We start from the raw sequence: 16609 nt of genomic DNA, 5'->3' as shown, positions 1-16609 counted from the left end.
ATCTCTGTGTGTATAGTAGGGTTGCATGCTCCAGTGCAGTTTGGCCACTTCGGCAATCACTGAAGCCCAAGGCGGCCAGCACCACAGTGTGGAGGAGAGGGGCGCCACTGGTGCTGGCTGGTGTGCTGCCGCTGGCACCACCCCCTAACCCTGTGGCACTGGCCGACTCAGGCTTCGGTGATTGCCTAAGCAGCTAAACTGCACGCAACCCTATGGCATATAGTGCAATAAACATTCTGTACACTCACTGTGCTTCAGAAGTTGGCTAGGGTGTCATGCTTCTATTCTCCATCACAACGAACATGCTCACCAAAAAAGATTTGAAAAACTAATGAGACAATTCCAAGATAGTTTAGTGACAAACATATTTACTCTGTATTGTGAAGTTAGAGGAGAGGGGTGTATTGTGATATCAGTCTTATACAGGCGTACTCTGCATGACACAGGGGTTGAAGTGTCAGGCTCGGAGCTGGGAGACTCAAGCTTGAATCCTCACACTGCCTTGGAAGCTTGCTTGGTTGATCGTGGGCCAGTCACATTCTCTCGGCTAAGGAATGCCAGGCTGTCTGGCACCACTGAGAGCTTTGGAGGTGGGCCAAGGTTCAGCTGTGACATTGTGCTACATGTTGACATCAAATGTGGGCTGAAGGAACATCAGCCAACAGTCTGGAAAATGTCCAGAGTGTTAGTTGACATCACAAGTCAGTTTTCATCCAGACATAACATAGCACAATGTCATTTCTCTCCCCAGCTGTTCTCCCGTTGGCCCCAGAGGCAAGGGCAGGTGAGATAGCCCAGCAGAAGAAGAATGCCCAGCCAAAAAGGGGAAATAACTTGCTAACTCTCAGCCTAACTTATTTCACAGGGTTGCTGTGAAGCTAAAATGGAGGAGAGGAAAGCCATTTTGAGTCCCCCTAGATGAGGAAGGCAGGGTATAATACATAAATTACTCTGGAGGGGAGAATAAACACACAGGATTGTAACCACCATGTTACCAGGCAGTAACAATCACTTTTATTCCTTACAGTCTATATAGGAGAGGTTTCTCCTCATTCTCCTGCCCAGCCATTTCCAGGAGTTTTAGAGGAGGATGCTGCTCCAGTAGAAGAAGCAACGCTGCTTCCAGGTATGTCAGCCAGCCTCTGGGTTTTTTCTTTTTTTTCTTTTGTTTTGTTGTTCCTTGGATGGCAGAGATGGAAAGCATTTGCAGGCCTTTGCCTTTACCCAAAGGCAAGAGAATCCATTGACAAGTCTCCCCATACATCAGTTCTTACAAGCATGTCACAAACAGAGAGCAGATGCAGCACTCCAGATTATGACCGTTTCCACACTGGGAACTTCATTGTCCCGATTCCTGTGCGGGAGCACAAATCCGGACAGATGAGGTGCACTGGGCCAAATATTCCTTTGTGTGGGAGCAAGAAGAGGTTAGGCCACCTGCCCCAGCTCAAACTCCAGCCTGCAGCCTTGCGCAGAACCTCCAGTGCGGAAACGGTCTACACCTTGCTTCCTAGGAGACGGGATGTGAAATTCTTCCAACTGAATCATAGAAAGGAAAACAGCTATGTGTTGCACAAGAAGTTACTGCCTTTCAGTAAAATCAAATCTTGTAGCAGTCTCCTTGTTTTTAGAGCATTTTTTAATTTCAAAGAAAATTTCCATTAGCTACAATATACATCCCATTCTAAAATGTATTCCGCTTTCTCACAATACCCTCAAATGATACTGTAATGGTGGTGGTTGTTTATTTATTAATGTTTCTTTGTAAATATGTTGTCGTGCCATGCTGCCTTTTCTGTTCTGATCTGAGAGAATGCAAGAATTTGGGCGGGGGGCAGATCCCAGCAGAGCCGCTGTTCCCATCCTTTTGGGAATGGTGACACACAAATCTAAATCTACTTCTTACGGCAGTCCACTTAAAAAAAAAAATCCAGAGCATGCCACATCAATAAAACTGCAAAAGCCTGAAAATCACTCCCATGGGCTTTGCAACCCACTTTTGTGTCAAGACCCACTGTTTGGAAACGCTGCTGTAGAGTTTAGAATTTCAGTTAATACTTAGCATGGATATACTGGGTGTCGTTTAGGCCTGAATATATCCATTAGTCCATGATGCTACTTTATACTGAGTCAGATCATTGGTCTGTCAGTATTGCCCAGTCAGGCAGACTATTCCAGGTTTCAGGTGGAAGACCTTCCCATTCCCTACCTGCCTGGAGAAGCAAAAGATTGAACCTGATGGCTTCTGCTTGCAAAGCAGGTAGGTGCTCTACCTTTGAGCTTAGGGTATCCACTAGAGCAGTGGTCCCCAACCTCCGGTCCGGGGACCGGTACTGGTCCGGGGATCAGTTGGTACCGGGCCGTGGCTCCTCCTTGTCCTCCTCCCCGGCTGCTGCCTTGGGGGTTGCCCTGCCACTCAGCTGTTGGCTCACCTTTGGTGCTCTCCAGCAGCCACCATTGCTGGGGCTCTCACTCAGCATGGCACTGCGCAGCTGCTGCTGGCAGCGCCCCCTAGCAGACGGCAGGAAGTTGGACACCGGCGGGAAAGCAAGTGGAGCAGGGGCTCAGGCAGCGGTGACATCCCTTGGCAAAAGACGCCCCCCCCCCCGGCCTCAGTAAAATTGTCAAGCGTTAACCGGTCCCCGGTGATAAAAAGGTTGGGGACCACTGTACTAGAGTGCTTCATATATACTGCTATATAAGTGCAGTAATCATTACAGCAGCCTTGGTTTTATTATCCACATATTGCAGATTTGGAGGACTGAAAATACCGGTTTGTCTTCCTGGTTCTAAACACTGTCTCTTAGACACTGCACGTAGCTACTACAAGTGACGTAGCTACTGCACGTAGCTACTACAACTGGTTTTCAAAGGTACGCTGCCTCTAGATTGGTTCTGACAACCCACCTCTTTAAGGATATTTAAGTCAGAAGTCATCATCACATGTTGTGAAGCAAATTTCATAAGTTAATGAGAACTGAAAAAGAGCCCTGCTGGACTCGGGCAAAGATCTTAGCCTCTCTAAGGCCCTGGGATGGTTCATACGATCATATTAATCAATTACACAGGAATCCATGAGCTGCAGAAAAGGTAAATGGGACCTTATCTCCTAACAGTTTTATATCTCTTCATTCTCAGAAATAAGTGCCTGTTCCTCTTCATCCAATATTTGTGGGCCTGGCACCTGTGTGAACCTTCCAGGAGGAGGATACACCTGTCTTTGTTACCCTGGCTTCCACCAGCATCCCAGTCATACCTACTGCATTGGTATCCTGTAGCTTTTGCTTGGGTTTTTTGGAGGGGTGTGGGCACAGGGGCAGGGAGAGGGAACCAGAAAGTCTACCCAAAATACAGAAGACCCATCCGCCCCCCATTAACAAAATCAGGTTGCGAAAGTTGGGAAATAGCCTGGCCCAGTGCAATCAGAGCCTGCCTGAGCTGGAACCTTCATGGATGACATTCATGTTCCCACTTGTTGTCCTAGGATTGCCTGTACAGAGGGTGAGATTCAGAGCCTTCTCCACATTGACCTTGACTCTCTCCTCTTGATGCAGATGTTGATGAATGTGAGAGGCATCCATGTGCTGGGTCTGGCTACTGCATCAACAACGAGGGCTCCTATTCCTGTCTCTGTTTCTCGGGATACACGCTTCTCACCGCACAGGACACACAGACATGTCGGGGTAAGTGGTACGTGGGTGGCACCCAACTGCTTCCAGTGCCATTTCTTGGAAGACAAAGTCCTTTTCATTGATTATGCTACGCCAGAAATGCTGCTGCAAAGCCCTCAATATGCACCATCACTATTTCATCTGAAGAGGGCACTGTGCATATTTTCTGCAGAAAATTCATGCAGTGTCCTGTTCCGACAGAATGGTGTCCATGCATGTTGGAAGGATCATGGGTAGCATGCACTCCCACAGATATGTAAATGGATACCTTCCAGTGTAATGACTATAAAGGCCAATAGGTAAAGGTAAAGGTATCCCCTGTGCAAGCACCGAGTCATGTCTGACCCTTGGGGTGACGCCCTCCAGCGTTTTCATGGCAGACTCAATACGGGGTGGTTTGCCAGTGCCTTCCCCAGTCATTACCGTTTACCCCCCAGCAAGCTGGGTACTCATTTTACCGACCTCGGAAGGATGGAAGGCTGAGTCAACCTTGAGCCGGCTGCTGGGATTGAACTCCCAGCCTCATGTGCAAAGCTTTCAGACAGCTGCCTTACCACTCTGCGCCACAAGAGGCTCTATATAAAGGCCAATAGTGAATTGCTAAAAGGATTTCTCCTCGTGCATTTCCAGCTTAATGAAAGCGGCAAAACCTTCTAGCTTTGCTTTATAGAATCATTGTATCATAGAATCATTGAGTTGGAAGGGACCTCCAGGGTCATCTAGTCCAACCTCCTGCACAATGCAGGAACTCACAACTACCTGCCTACCCACGGTGAACCCAATTTCATGCCCAAGTGACCCCCACCCCTGCCAAAAATCTCCAGAAACCAGCCTGGCTTGGAGAAAATTCACCTACCATCCCACAGTGGTGACCAGCAGTTCCCTGGGTATGCAAGGAAGGGCCACAAGCAACAAACACTGGCACATCCTTTCCTGCCCACCCACTCACAATCTGCCTAAGTTCACAGAATCAGCACTTCAGTCAGATGACTATCTAGCCTCTGCTTAAAAACTTTCAAAGGAAGTTTCAGCTCCCCTCTATCCTCCCTGGTGACGACAACCTTGCTATCAAAGGATGATCCTTGCTCCCAAGACAATTGGATACAATTTTCTGAAAACGTTCCCCTCCTGTTAGTGTGTATGGGTCAGCTACAAATTCCATCTTTGTCTTCATTTGGTCGTAGTGCTGGGTTCCTGACCCCTTTTTGTACATTTGCCTTTCCCCCTTTTGTACATAAAGACAGTGAAGAGGATGAAAATATAGAAATGAAAGGGCAACAACAATATTCATCTGGTGATGCTTATATTCATCTTGATAATGCTCTACCTGATCCTGAAGCTGACTGTGAGGAGGGTTTTCAGAAAGGACAGGCGCACTGGTTTGGAGAGGGACATGGGTAACTCAGGAGGAAGACTTCCACTTATCTAACTGCTCGACCCACAGAATTGTTTTAATGTTCTGGATCTAGCCCAGTTGGTTTAAGGGACATATTTTCTCTGTGTTAACAGATATAAATGAATGTGAGCAGCCTAATCTGTGTCATGGCGGGCAGTGTATCAACACCCCTGGCTCTTACCACTGTGAATGCAAGACAGGCTACACCCTGAATCATGGAGGAGAGTGTGAAGGTAAGCAACCTTTGGTTTAGATCCCACAGGGAATTTCTACTAATAGAAGAAGACAGAAAGACATCCTCAGAAGAATTTGCGACTGTTTAGTAGGATATATTCTAAAAAATAAAAGGGGAAAGGAACTAACTTATTTACAGTATGTTAGGTTTTAGCTTTAATCAGTCCTGGCTAAAACAGAACAAGCGGATGAGGCAGGGAGATATAGTATATGCAGGACAGAGACTTCCCTCTACTGGGAAATAAGGGAAATGCAATATATTCCTGACCCAGGTTACCTAGATGCTGCATTAAAATACAGAATGGTGTAATATCGATGTGTATATTTAAAGGACATATCTGAAGAACACTGCCTTCATAAATAATCACACTCAGAATAGGAAAACAGCACTTAGCATGTGTTGACTGTTGGACGGTCTTGAGAACACTTCACATATGTTATTTTTTTGTTCTAACTGCAACTCTGTATGGCAGGTCAGTATAGTTCTGATAGTGAAAATGGCGGAGAGACTGAAGGGCCCCCCTAGAATTACTTTTTATGCAAGTTCACCATAGGGGTTTACAGGCCTGCTGCAGCTGCCAGTTCCTGATGGCAACTCCGTTTAGAAGCGCCACAGACTGGATTGGGACCAGCACCATTTTTCCCAGGGAGTATTATTTGCCCTGTCAGTGGGCTGCTTGCAGAAGTATTCAGTGTACATTGAACATGCATCCCCCCCCCCAGTGGGCCAAATTACATCCCTCAGGCTGTTTTGGCTCAGTGAAATAGGGCAGGGATGGGGGAGGCAGCCTTTCTTCTCCTGGCTCCATGGTCTCCTTGTCGCTCTTCTCTCCAGCCCATCAGTCCACAGCCACACAGTGCAAAACGAAAATGGCATAGGGCCTTTGTGTATCCTAATTCCTATCTAAATCAGGACAGAATAGCAAGCTGTTAATAGATCATACGACTGATTTGATTCTCTTGGATTCTTTTTTAAAACCTTTTTTAGAAAATCTATATGCCACCTCTCTCAACAGCTCATAACTAAAACAATGCGTAGTGTCCTCCCATTCCATGTGTGGAAGGTGTACTTTCCACGTGTTCTTCTTTATTACTTCAGCCCCTTCTGACTCCCCAGAAAGATTGTTTCTGCGGTTGCAGGACTGGCAGGGAGGAATGACCATACTGGCAGGTGAGAGCCCGGAGTGAAGAACAAGGAAATGAAAGCAGGATTCCTTCCTCTTCCACAAACACAGCATCCTCCTCCTCCCTCTGGCCCACCAACCATTATAGCCATTCCTCTGCATGGATCCTGCAGCCCAAGAAACTATCTTTTTTGGGGACAGGAGACTGCACAATCAAAAACCAATACTATAAGCAGAAGTCAATAAAACAAGCCAAGTCAATAAAATAAATTAAGACAAGTCAATAAAAGCATACAGTTATTCGTGGCTATTTCTAAGCACTTTGCTCTTCTGATAGGAGCATTGTTTCATGACCGGAAACTGTGTTAGCAATTGCTGATAACAGCTTTTCGGGTTCTGTTGCTGTTGATTTGCCCTAACTTAACCTTTGTTCCTTGTCTTTCTCTCTCTATCTGATTTGTTTGTATAGACATTGATGAATGTGCAACCCCCAGTGCCTGCCCTGGAGGACGCTGTATCAATTCTCAGGGCTCCTTTTCCTGTGTGGCGTGTAGCGTGGGATATATGGCATCATGGGACGGAAGAACGTGTGAAGGTATAGCCCATGGCCTGGTTCAGTGAGCAAGGAAACTACCCCATGGAGGAAGAGGGATACATCCCTCCAGCCTCATGGTTGGGAGAGACCTTCTTGTGGCTACAGGACACAATTAAATGGAGTAGGAGAGGTTGCAGTTGTATCCTGTGAATCTAAAATGTGAGATCTGAGGGCCAAACCTCAGATTTCTGATAAGGAGGAAGCATTTGGATCAGCCCTGGAGATTTGTAGTTGCTATTTGTACTCCCATGTAGCTTCAAACTGGGATATCTGCAGGGCCAACCCAGAGGTGCTTTCTGCCCTAGGTTAACTACGACTTTGGTGCCCCCCTCCCAGCATTAAATGAAACATTTAATACAGACATCTTCTGTATTTCAGCCCTAATCTGGATTTTCCTCACCTCCAGGGCGTCCCAATAAAAGCACAGTTGGGGCAATCATTTCAGATGCCTGTTTTTATGTGTGCATGACATACTTTTATGTATAGACTGTTCAGGGCTTTTTTTTTTGTTTTTTTGGTTACTGTCCTCAAAGCCCACTGATGAATTGTACCTTCCTTACCTTTTGATTGGATAGCTGCTTTCCTCCAATAGAAGAAGAAGAGTTGGTTTTTATATGCCATTTTTCTATACCAGGCATCTCAAGTGGTTTACAATTGCCTTCCCTTCTTCTTCCCACAACAGATACCTTGTGAGGTAGGTGAGGCTGAGAGAGCCCTGACAGCACTGCTGTGTGAGAACAGCACTATCAGGGCTGTGATGAGCCCAAGGTCACCCACCTGGCTGCATGTGGAGGAGCGGGAAATCAAACTCAGCCTGCAAAATTAGAGGCTGCAGCTCTTAACCACTACACCAAGCTGGCACTACACCATAGACTGGATGTTTTGATTAGGAGTGTTGGTTTTCTTTCCTTTTTGAATTATGGAAAATAAAAAATTCAGCATAGATCCATTGATGGACAATTGCAGGGCTAAGGGAATAAGGCTTGGAAGGTTATTGTTGAGGTTCGCCAAAGCATCCATATACTGGTCCTGTTCTGTTCACCAGTAAAGAATTTTGGTGTGCTTATGCACCATTCATTATTACTGTGCCCCAGTTTTGTTCACAGAAAGTGAGTGTGTGTGTGTGTGGGGGGGGAACAGTGCACCCCACTGGCACCTCTTGGCCAGCAGAGATTGGGGCCACCGCTTTGGCTCACATGCCTGCAAGGGCCTCATTGGTCTGCCAACTCCTGTGCTGCTGCCCCAGCTTGTCCACCTGCACCACACACAGAATTTGAAAATGGTACCCAGCTGCGGTGCTCAAATGTGCCCTAGCGAATGTACTATGAGGCAGCAAGGCAATGACTGGCTGCTTGTTGGGAGCCTTCTGGCTAGCCATGACAGTTCAGGAACCCAAAGTTGAGCAAACAAAAAAACAACAGCAACTATTTATTACACAGTGCACATTATTGTAGGATTCAAAACAGCATACAAAGGCAGCATTGAGAACTCAAATCCTAGTATACTATAATAAATGGAGTTCTGCATCCAATTCCAAATAATCACTATATTGGTTACATAAGTATAATAACCAAAGGACCTATCTCAATCCTGAGGGCCTTCTTCAATGGTCCAAATCGTATTGACTCACATGCAAATTATATTGACGTAAAATATCTTTAAGGCCTGGTAGATAGTATATGAATCAAAAAAGTGAAGCTCTAAATAATGGTTGTAAATCAGTTCTGCATAAACTAAGGAGCCAACACTGATCAGGCATGATAAATGAAGAACCACCATTAAATTCCCAGTATGTCTTCATGTGCAAATCAAAGAGCAAAGATCACCTGTGATAACAAAGTGATGTGGAATCAAGAGGAAAAAGTAAGGGGGGAAATGAAACACACATTAAGAATGTCAGGAAGATGCCATCAGCTGGCTCTTTCCAAGGACTGCAGTTGTAAGCTTGGTTATCTGTGAGTAAATCCCGTTGAACATGATGGTGATGTTATCTGTTCAGTCATGCCCGACCCTTGGCGATTCCACAAGATTAAATACCATTGAACATAGTGGGACTTATTTTTGACATGTGTAAGAAGAATGTTGGTTCAGCTCATCTCTGTCCTGGACCCTTGTGGCTGTCTGTGGCTCTTTAATTAATCCTAAATAAAGGAACACAGATCAACAGCACCCTATCTAGCTTGGCCCTAAGACTTGGCAAGAGATGAATAGCAGAATAAACTTCTTTAGAAAGGCTTGTAAAAGTATGCTGAAAGAGAATAGTGTTCGGTAGGCAATTCCTGTTTTTCTCCTTAGGCACAATGCCTTGTCCCCATTAATCCACACAGGGTGACTGTGTTTTCTCTAGATGTTGATGAATGTGTCTCACCCACGGCCTGCCCTCTGGGAATCTGTACTAACTCACAGGGATCTTTCACTTGCCAAACCTGTGATGGTGGCTATGTACTCTCATCTGACAGGCTCACCTGTGAAGGTAAGATACTAGATCCCATTCTACCTAACAGAATGACTGTAATACTTGGTCATGAATTAAACACTGGTTAATTTAGTATATCTTCATCATATCCTTCCTCCAAAGAGATTGGGGCACTGTACATGCCCCCCCTACTTTATCCACTGCTTTTATGCACTACACCATGCTGGTTAGACAGAGAGAGTGTGACTGACCCCACATTACCTGTTGTTTTTCTTGGTAAGTAGGGGTTTGAACCTGGATCTCCCAGTATGCCCCACTGGCACATATATGCAGTAGGCTTGATGTACAAACATAGATCATGACCTGGACTGAGTCTTAACTTTCTTGGCGTATTTCTTCATTTGGCATGGTCTCATTAATACTCCTTCCTCTCCATATCTGTCTTTGATTAAGAATGGTCAGGAAACGGCTCACGAACTTAAGTTCATGACAAATTTTGGCCTGTTCGTGGTTCACAAACTGAAGTTCATGGCACATCAACCAGCATGAACTTTCAATGTGGTTTGTGGGAGTTGAGGAATGGATGTATCTCCAGCCAGACTGTCTCCACTCAAAGAAAATGTTTACCAGATTTCTAAGCAACAAAACAACTTCAAAGCAACAGGGGGGTGGAATTCTCCAACATCAGAAACACTTCCTTGTGCTTTTGGTGTGTGATGCTTTTGAATCGATGCCTCACTTTCCCCAAAAGCAGTTTTCTGGGGGCAACTTCTTTGGGGGACAATAACTTGGACCCCCTTAATCCGGTCTTCACCAAACTTGCATTGCATGTAGAAAAACATCAGGGGGAGGTCCCCTGAGAGTTTGATGTCTTTCGATTGCACAGGGTCCATTATATATACTCCTGAACCCACACTTGTAATTTTCCCAGAAAGCACTTACCTGGAGGCATCTTCTTTGGGGAGCCTTAACTTAGATCCCATAAATCCAGTCTTCACCAAACCTGGAGGGCGGGTAGAGGAAAGTAAGCCAGAGATTCCCTGTCAGTTTGTTGTCTCTAGCAAGCTTGGTGCTGGAGGCTGTTCTACCACATCACAAACCCTTCAAACCAAACCAGTTTGATGGCTAAAAGTTCAAAATGGTTTGTGGTTCATGAACCAGGCATACCTTTAACCAAACTGCACTTCCTGTTTCGTACCCATCTCAACTTCTGATCATAGAAGTTCACACTGTTGGCGGTATGATATATTTTAGTTGGGAATATATAGCAGAGGTGAACATATTCCATTAATGACTGGTTTGAGCTTTGCAGCTAACTTCATTAACTCAAATTAAGACAATTCCAAAGAGAAAAACAAATGGATCCTGTGACTGAAAAAAAAAGAGTGAATAATTATTCAGAAGGATTAAGCGAGACAAGCTTGTCTAATCTTTTTAAGCCACAAATTAAAGGAAGGGAGGCATATTGGATTTTCAATGTCAAAAAACCAAGTGAGAATAATTAGGCTGGGATACTAGAGATACAAATATGCCAGTATAAAATAAAAATAGACAAAGGATCAACAAAACCAAAGTGGTGGTGGGGGGGAACCAATTAATTAGAGACCATAGAGAGATAGATTTAGGGAAACAATTAGCAAAGTGGTTGAAAAATGTAGCTAAGTTTAAACAGGTACATAGGCCAGCTGAAACAAAAACACTTTTGTTTTCTTATAATTAGTTAAGAAAATGAACAAATTGCTTTATTATTAGAAACTGTCACAAACAACTTGCTTTAGAAATGCGGCATGAAGATTTTAGAAAAAAATATTTAAAAGGGAGTGTATCTCTGAGTAAATGTAATATACATGAAGGTAATGTTTGTGGCATGCCTGGCTCGTAAACCACAAACCGCCACAAACTTTAAAGAGCTAAATGAACTAGTTCAGTTTCTGAGGTTTGTGAGATGGTAGCATAGATCCATAGCATGCCAGAGACACCAAACATGCAGAGGGTCTCCAGATGACTTTCGTCTACCTGCCCTCCAAGTCTGGTGAGGACTGGATTTATAGTGTCTGAATTATGGCCCCTTATCTTCCATTGTTTCCAATGAAGGAAAAGAAAGAACAAAAAAATAAGGGTAATAGAAGCCCAACAGAGTAAAATCAAAGTCCCAGAGAATCTCTGCCATAGAAATTGAAGATGAAGGTATGAGGTAATTACAAGGTATGAGGTAATTACAAGGAGGTAATTACAAGTATGCTCCTCAGAGAGCAGAACTGTCCAAAAATGCCTGTTGGATATACATCCGGTGTGGGGTTGCCAAATTCAGTTTGAGAAATTTCTAGAAATTGGGAGGGAGAGATTTCCTGGAAGGTGGAGTTTGTGTGTATTTGTGTAGGGTATACTGAAAAAAGGAAAATATAGAGTAAAAATCTCTCAGAAGGGTTATATTGGGAAAGAAGTTGGCACTGGTTTCCATGATATATAGGTCAAATGACATAACCATTTTTGGTTATGGTTAACCACAGAATAAAAATGGGTTCATGTTCTATGTGTGTGTCCTCCAAACATTTTCTCACTCAGCAAACCACAAATTCCTTTTCAGGGGAATGATATATATCAAGAGAAGCAAACATGTCTGAAAAATTATGAACTCTAGGTTTTAAAATCTTGTGATCCAGTATTAGAAAACTGACTCCCCCTGACTGACTTATGGATTTGTTAAACTGAATGTTTGACCTTTTAAAACCAGCATTTGTTCATTAGTCCAAAAGATCTTGTGCCACAGTCAGAGAACATGTGATATGACAATGATTGTAAACAAATAAACATATTGCTCGGAAAGATTCTTCAAGAGTTTAGAAGAACTCATAGCCACTTGACCTCGGCACTGCTTTGGAGTATGAAGGGGGAAATATAAAAACTTGATCTGGAGGAAAAAATACGATGTGAATTCAAGAATATTTGGTCCCTCTTCCATAGTTCATTTAGATCCTGAGGACAGCTAATGTCCTACATAACAGCTCAATCTCTGGAATGTCAGTGTCTTCAGTCTTTTTGTTGTACCCCCTAGAAATGCATTTCTTCCATCTAGACTGCAGAAATGACCAGATTGGCTAGTTGTTTGCCCAGGGGAAATTAAAAGCTTAATTGTAAAACTGAAAAAGAGTTGTTCTCCTGGACCGGATTTGGTCCCATCAGAACACTTTCATTGTGAACCAGATTGGTGGAGTAATGTATTCGCTCCTGCCTTCTGAGTAGTTAATCAATCTGGGAAAATCCCTGAAGCCTGGAAACTGGTTATAATTGTCCCGCTCTGTAACAAAGGTGATAGATCTGTCCAACTATCGGCTTATTAAACTCTTTTCTGCCATGGTTATACTGCATATATAAGTAGTTGGGTATATGAAAAGGGTATTATTGGCCCTGAACAACCTGACTTTATGAATTGTCAGTCTACAACTGACCACTGTCTAGTATAACACCATCTGGCTAGGAAGTATATATCATATCCAGAAGGACTGCTATATGTGGCATTTATGGATTTGCAAGCTGCCTGTGATTCAGTTCCCCAGGATCGATTGTGGGAGTACTTAAAAAGATTTTCAATTGATAATAGGTTGTTACGGTTACTGCGACATCACCATGATTCTACAACTGCCCAATAAAGTGCAGCTTGGAAGAACATTTATCATAATCTATAACAGAAGGGTATTAGACAGGGTTGTGTACTGGCTTCAACTTTAATATTAATGATATGACCTCCATTCTTTAGCTAGCTGCTTAGTTCCAGTACTACTTTATGCCGATGATATGGCCTTTTTGCACCACTAACATTGCAAGTTTCTCAAGGAAAAATCCAGGTTTTTTTGTTGTCAGTCTTGGCTCCCCTCCATTATGGATTGTGTTCTGCAGCAGTCTAGTCGTGTGAACTGGAAGCCACAAGCACAAAGATCAGCCTACACATGAATAGCTATGTAGGTTTTCTCATGTCTTCATGATGTGCAAATTATTAATTTTTGCCTGGGGTTGCCAGTTCACAGTGCCAGCTCAGTATAAACACATTCAGTCCATGCAGCAAAAAAGAAGTTCATCAGCATGACGCTGCCCTCTGTAAAGTTAGGTTCTCCCTGATTCACATCTTAATTCTTAAACCCTGCGGTTTTTTGCTTGAGAAAGAATAGTGTATGAGAATTTGACTTTGGCATTCAAGAGTTGATACATCCATTGTTGAGTTTCACAAAGTATATTGTATCCCAAGTAAGTAATGTCAGTTTCAGACTAGTCCCTGTGTAGCAGAGAGATGAACAGTTCTTCAAAAATACACCATAAAAATAGCCAGTCTGCCTTTTCCCCTGCTTAGAGGGGAAGGGTTGTGGCTCAGTGGTAGAACATCTGCTTGGAATATAGAAAGTCCCAGTTTCAGCCCCTGGCATATCTAGTTAAAAGAGATCAGTGATGTGAGACTTTGGAAAGCAGCTGCAAGTCAGAGGGGACAGTGCTGATTTTTGATAAAACAGGAATCTGACTCCGCATAAGGAAGCTTCATATGTTCAGATATACCAACTTTTAACCTTGATGAGTTCTGTGAAGATGCCAAGGAGCTATGTATATACAGTTCTCCAGTTTACATACACTCTGGCTGAATATCTTATTGCATTTATATCCTGTCTTTCTCCCAATCTAACAGTGCAGTCCTATGCAAAACTTCTGCAATCTAACCCACTGCATAGGATTGTCCTGTAAATGGCATACATACATGTTCCTGGAAATGGTCTAAGCTGGTCTCCTATATCATGTGCCTTTAAGCCATATCATTATGAGTTTCAGTATGTGATGTCTTAATGCCCATCCTTGCCACACTCCACATTAAGAGGCATAAAGGTTAGGAAGGAGGCAGCTAGAAGTTGTTCATAAAAGTAATATTACCTTGGAAGCAGGTGTAGAGCAGGTAGAACAACTATACTGTTTGCTTAGCTCTGCAATACCTTAGATGGAGGTTTTTTGTACATGAGGCAGAAAAACACTCATGAGGCAAAAACTTTCATGTGGCTTCCTAAATCATTGTATTCTTGGGGAGCCATACTTAATGACAGATAACCTGCTGAGGCTAATGGTTTCTTAAGACATACCAAGCTCTGGTTTAAGCATAAATGCAACAAGCCTTTCTCTGAAACCATGGATGACAAATAGGATTGCTCATCAGAAAGCTGTGATTTTCTCTAGATCCCTGTTCTGTGGCCATTTAGTATCAAACCCAGATTTCGTCTGCATCCTGTGCAAAAGGGTCTTTCATAGGAAAGTTAGCTGGATCCTCCTTTGAATTCATTTCTGAGTTGACTGGGGAGCAGTCAGTTAATGGTCAGACAAATATTGAACAAAAGTCTTCCTTGCAAAGAGTCAAGGCCTGCAAGTTCCTTTCTGTTTGTGGACTTGTGATTGCCTGTTTGTACTGGTTTTCCCCCTATGCTTGATGCTGGGACAACTGGATAAGAGAGTGGCAGGGAAAAGGTTATCAGCCATAGATGTCTTCTGAGGCTGGGCTGACCTCATGGAGAAGGTCGTGTTTTTCTCCCTTTGGAGTAGCAGCTATCTGGGCTTTTATGATCGAATCATAACAATTTAGTGATAAGTGGAATAAAAGCACTGTGCTATGAAGAAGCATGGGTGTGAGTGTGAATATGAGTTCTTTTGTTTGGTGTGTTTTAAAATAAGAAGGGCAAAGCTTATCAGAATGTAGGTCAGAGGGGACTGATGTAGAAGCAACTGCACAGAGAAAGTGCTCTATTACTTCTGAGTTTCAAATATGCTTGCCATTGGAGATTTGGATAGCATAAATGATCCCTGGTGCAGTTCATACATGGGTGTTTCAGGTGGATAATCCTTCTTGCACTGCAGTTTAAATTTTTTTAATGGTTTGTCAGATTAACTTTTCTGCGTGTTTTACCATTCCCTCCTTACTTATTTGCAGTAAGGTACAAACAAAAAGGAGCCTTGCAGCATCCCAAGCCTTGCAGCATCCCAAAAAGGAGCCTTGCAGCATCCCCTTAACGCATTTCTTGAAGCTTAAGTGTTGTATATACAAGTTGTTCTGTGCCATTAATCTTGTCTCCCATTACTTGGACAGATATTAATGAATGTGAAGACTCAAATACTCCCTGCCTGGGTGGCCAGTGCTTAAATACTCTGGGCTCCTACATGTGCCACTGCCAGCCTGGATTTGAGCTCTTCAATGGGACCACCTGTGAAGGTATGACAAATCCTGAGAGGACGGACTTGCCTTTTGGGCTCAGATGTAGCCATGCCATCCCAGTGATCGCAAGTCAGGAGAAAAGAATGCACGTGGCTGGCTTGTTTGGGAGAGTTCCATTCCTGACCATGTGGACCTGCTAACAACAGTAACATGACACAGTTAGCTCTCTGTTCTGTCTACGGCACTGTGTGCACAGATATTGCCATGTGTGCTTTGAGGGATCATGAAGACAGGCCTTAAGGAGGGAAAGTACAAGTCCAGATTTCTTCAGCTTAACACCCTCCATAGAAGCCCCTTCATGTTTCATAAATGCAACGCAGTGTGAGAGAAAAAGTGGGAAATGGTCAAAAATACATTTGTGCTTATGTTGTTTGAACAGCAGGCCCTGGGCTTGCCAAGCCCTCTGTACTGAGTAGGTCAGACAAGAAATTCCTCCCCTGTGGATCAAACAGGAACATATTTGTATGTTCCAAATCTTACCTGCTTATAAAGACAAACCTATCTCCTCATGCCTTTTCCTATTGACTCTTGGCTATACCAGCCATGATGTAGGAGATCTCTGGTCCATCACCTTTTAAAACTCAAAACAACTGCATGGGGACCAGATTGGATTGGTCTTGGGGAAAGACTTCTATCCCAGTTTAAATTGCCCTCCTGAGGGCTTCTTCCCCACTGCAGTTTGCTCTACTGTAATTCCCTGCAGCTGCTTTGTTAGCTACCTCAGTGCTGTTGTGAGCAAAAAGGTGGGATATAAATTTTGTAAATAAAGTAAATAAAAAAAGCAAAACACGACAATAAATCTAACACATAGTCCTCTGTGTCTACTTTTCCCTGCAGTATTTTAATATTCTCTTATCCATTTCTCCTTTCATTTTCCTTGAATATTTAGAATCTAAACCTGGCTTGTTTTTAATGGCTTGCTTTTAATATTGCAGTGC

The 16609-nt window shown here is 43.5% G+C and overlaps 1 protein-coding gene across 2 annotated transcripts in view; it reads left to right on the top strand.

Moving 5' to 3' along the window:
• Positions 1–16609, top strand: part of LTBP2 (latent transforming growth factor beta binding protein 2) — a 160674-nt gene that overhangs the window by 120657 nt on the left and 23408 nt on the right. For both annotated transcript variants that reach the window (XM_077323234.1, XM_077323233.1), the window contains 7 exons: positions 1028–1126; positions 3139–3267; positions 3555–3683; positions 5181–5300; positions 6895–7020; positions 9368–9493; positions 15546–15668. In XM_077323234.1, the coding sequence (XP_077179349.1) occupies positions 1028–1126; positions 3139–3267; positions 3555–3683; positions 5181–5300; positions 6895–7020; positions 9368–9493; positions 15546–15668 (852 nt within the window). The remainder of the gene's footprint in view (positions 1–1027; positions 1127–3138; positions 3268–3554; positions 3684–5180; positions 5301–6894; positions 7021–9367; positions 9494–15545; positions 15669–16609) is intronic.

The sequence above is a fragment of the Paroedura picta genome, chromosome 2 (genome assembly GCF_049243985.1).
Source record: "Paroedura picta isolate Pp20150507F chromosome 2, Ppicta_v3.0, whole genome shotgun sequence".
NCBI lineage: Eukaryota > Metazoa > Chordata > Lepidosauria > Squamata > Gekkonidae > Paroedura > Paroedura picta.
The sequence above is the reverse complement of the archived record's forward strand: the minus strand, read 5'-3'. Positions and strand labels throughout refer to the sequence as shown.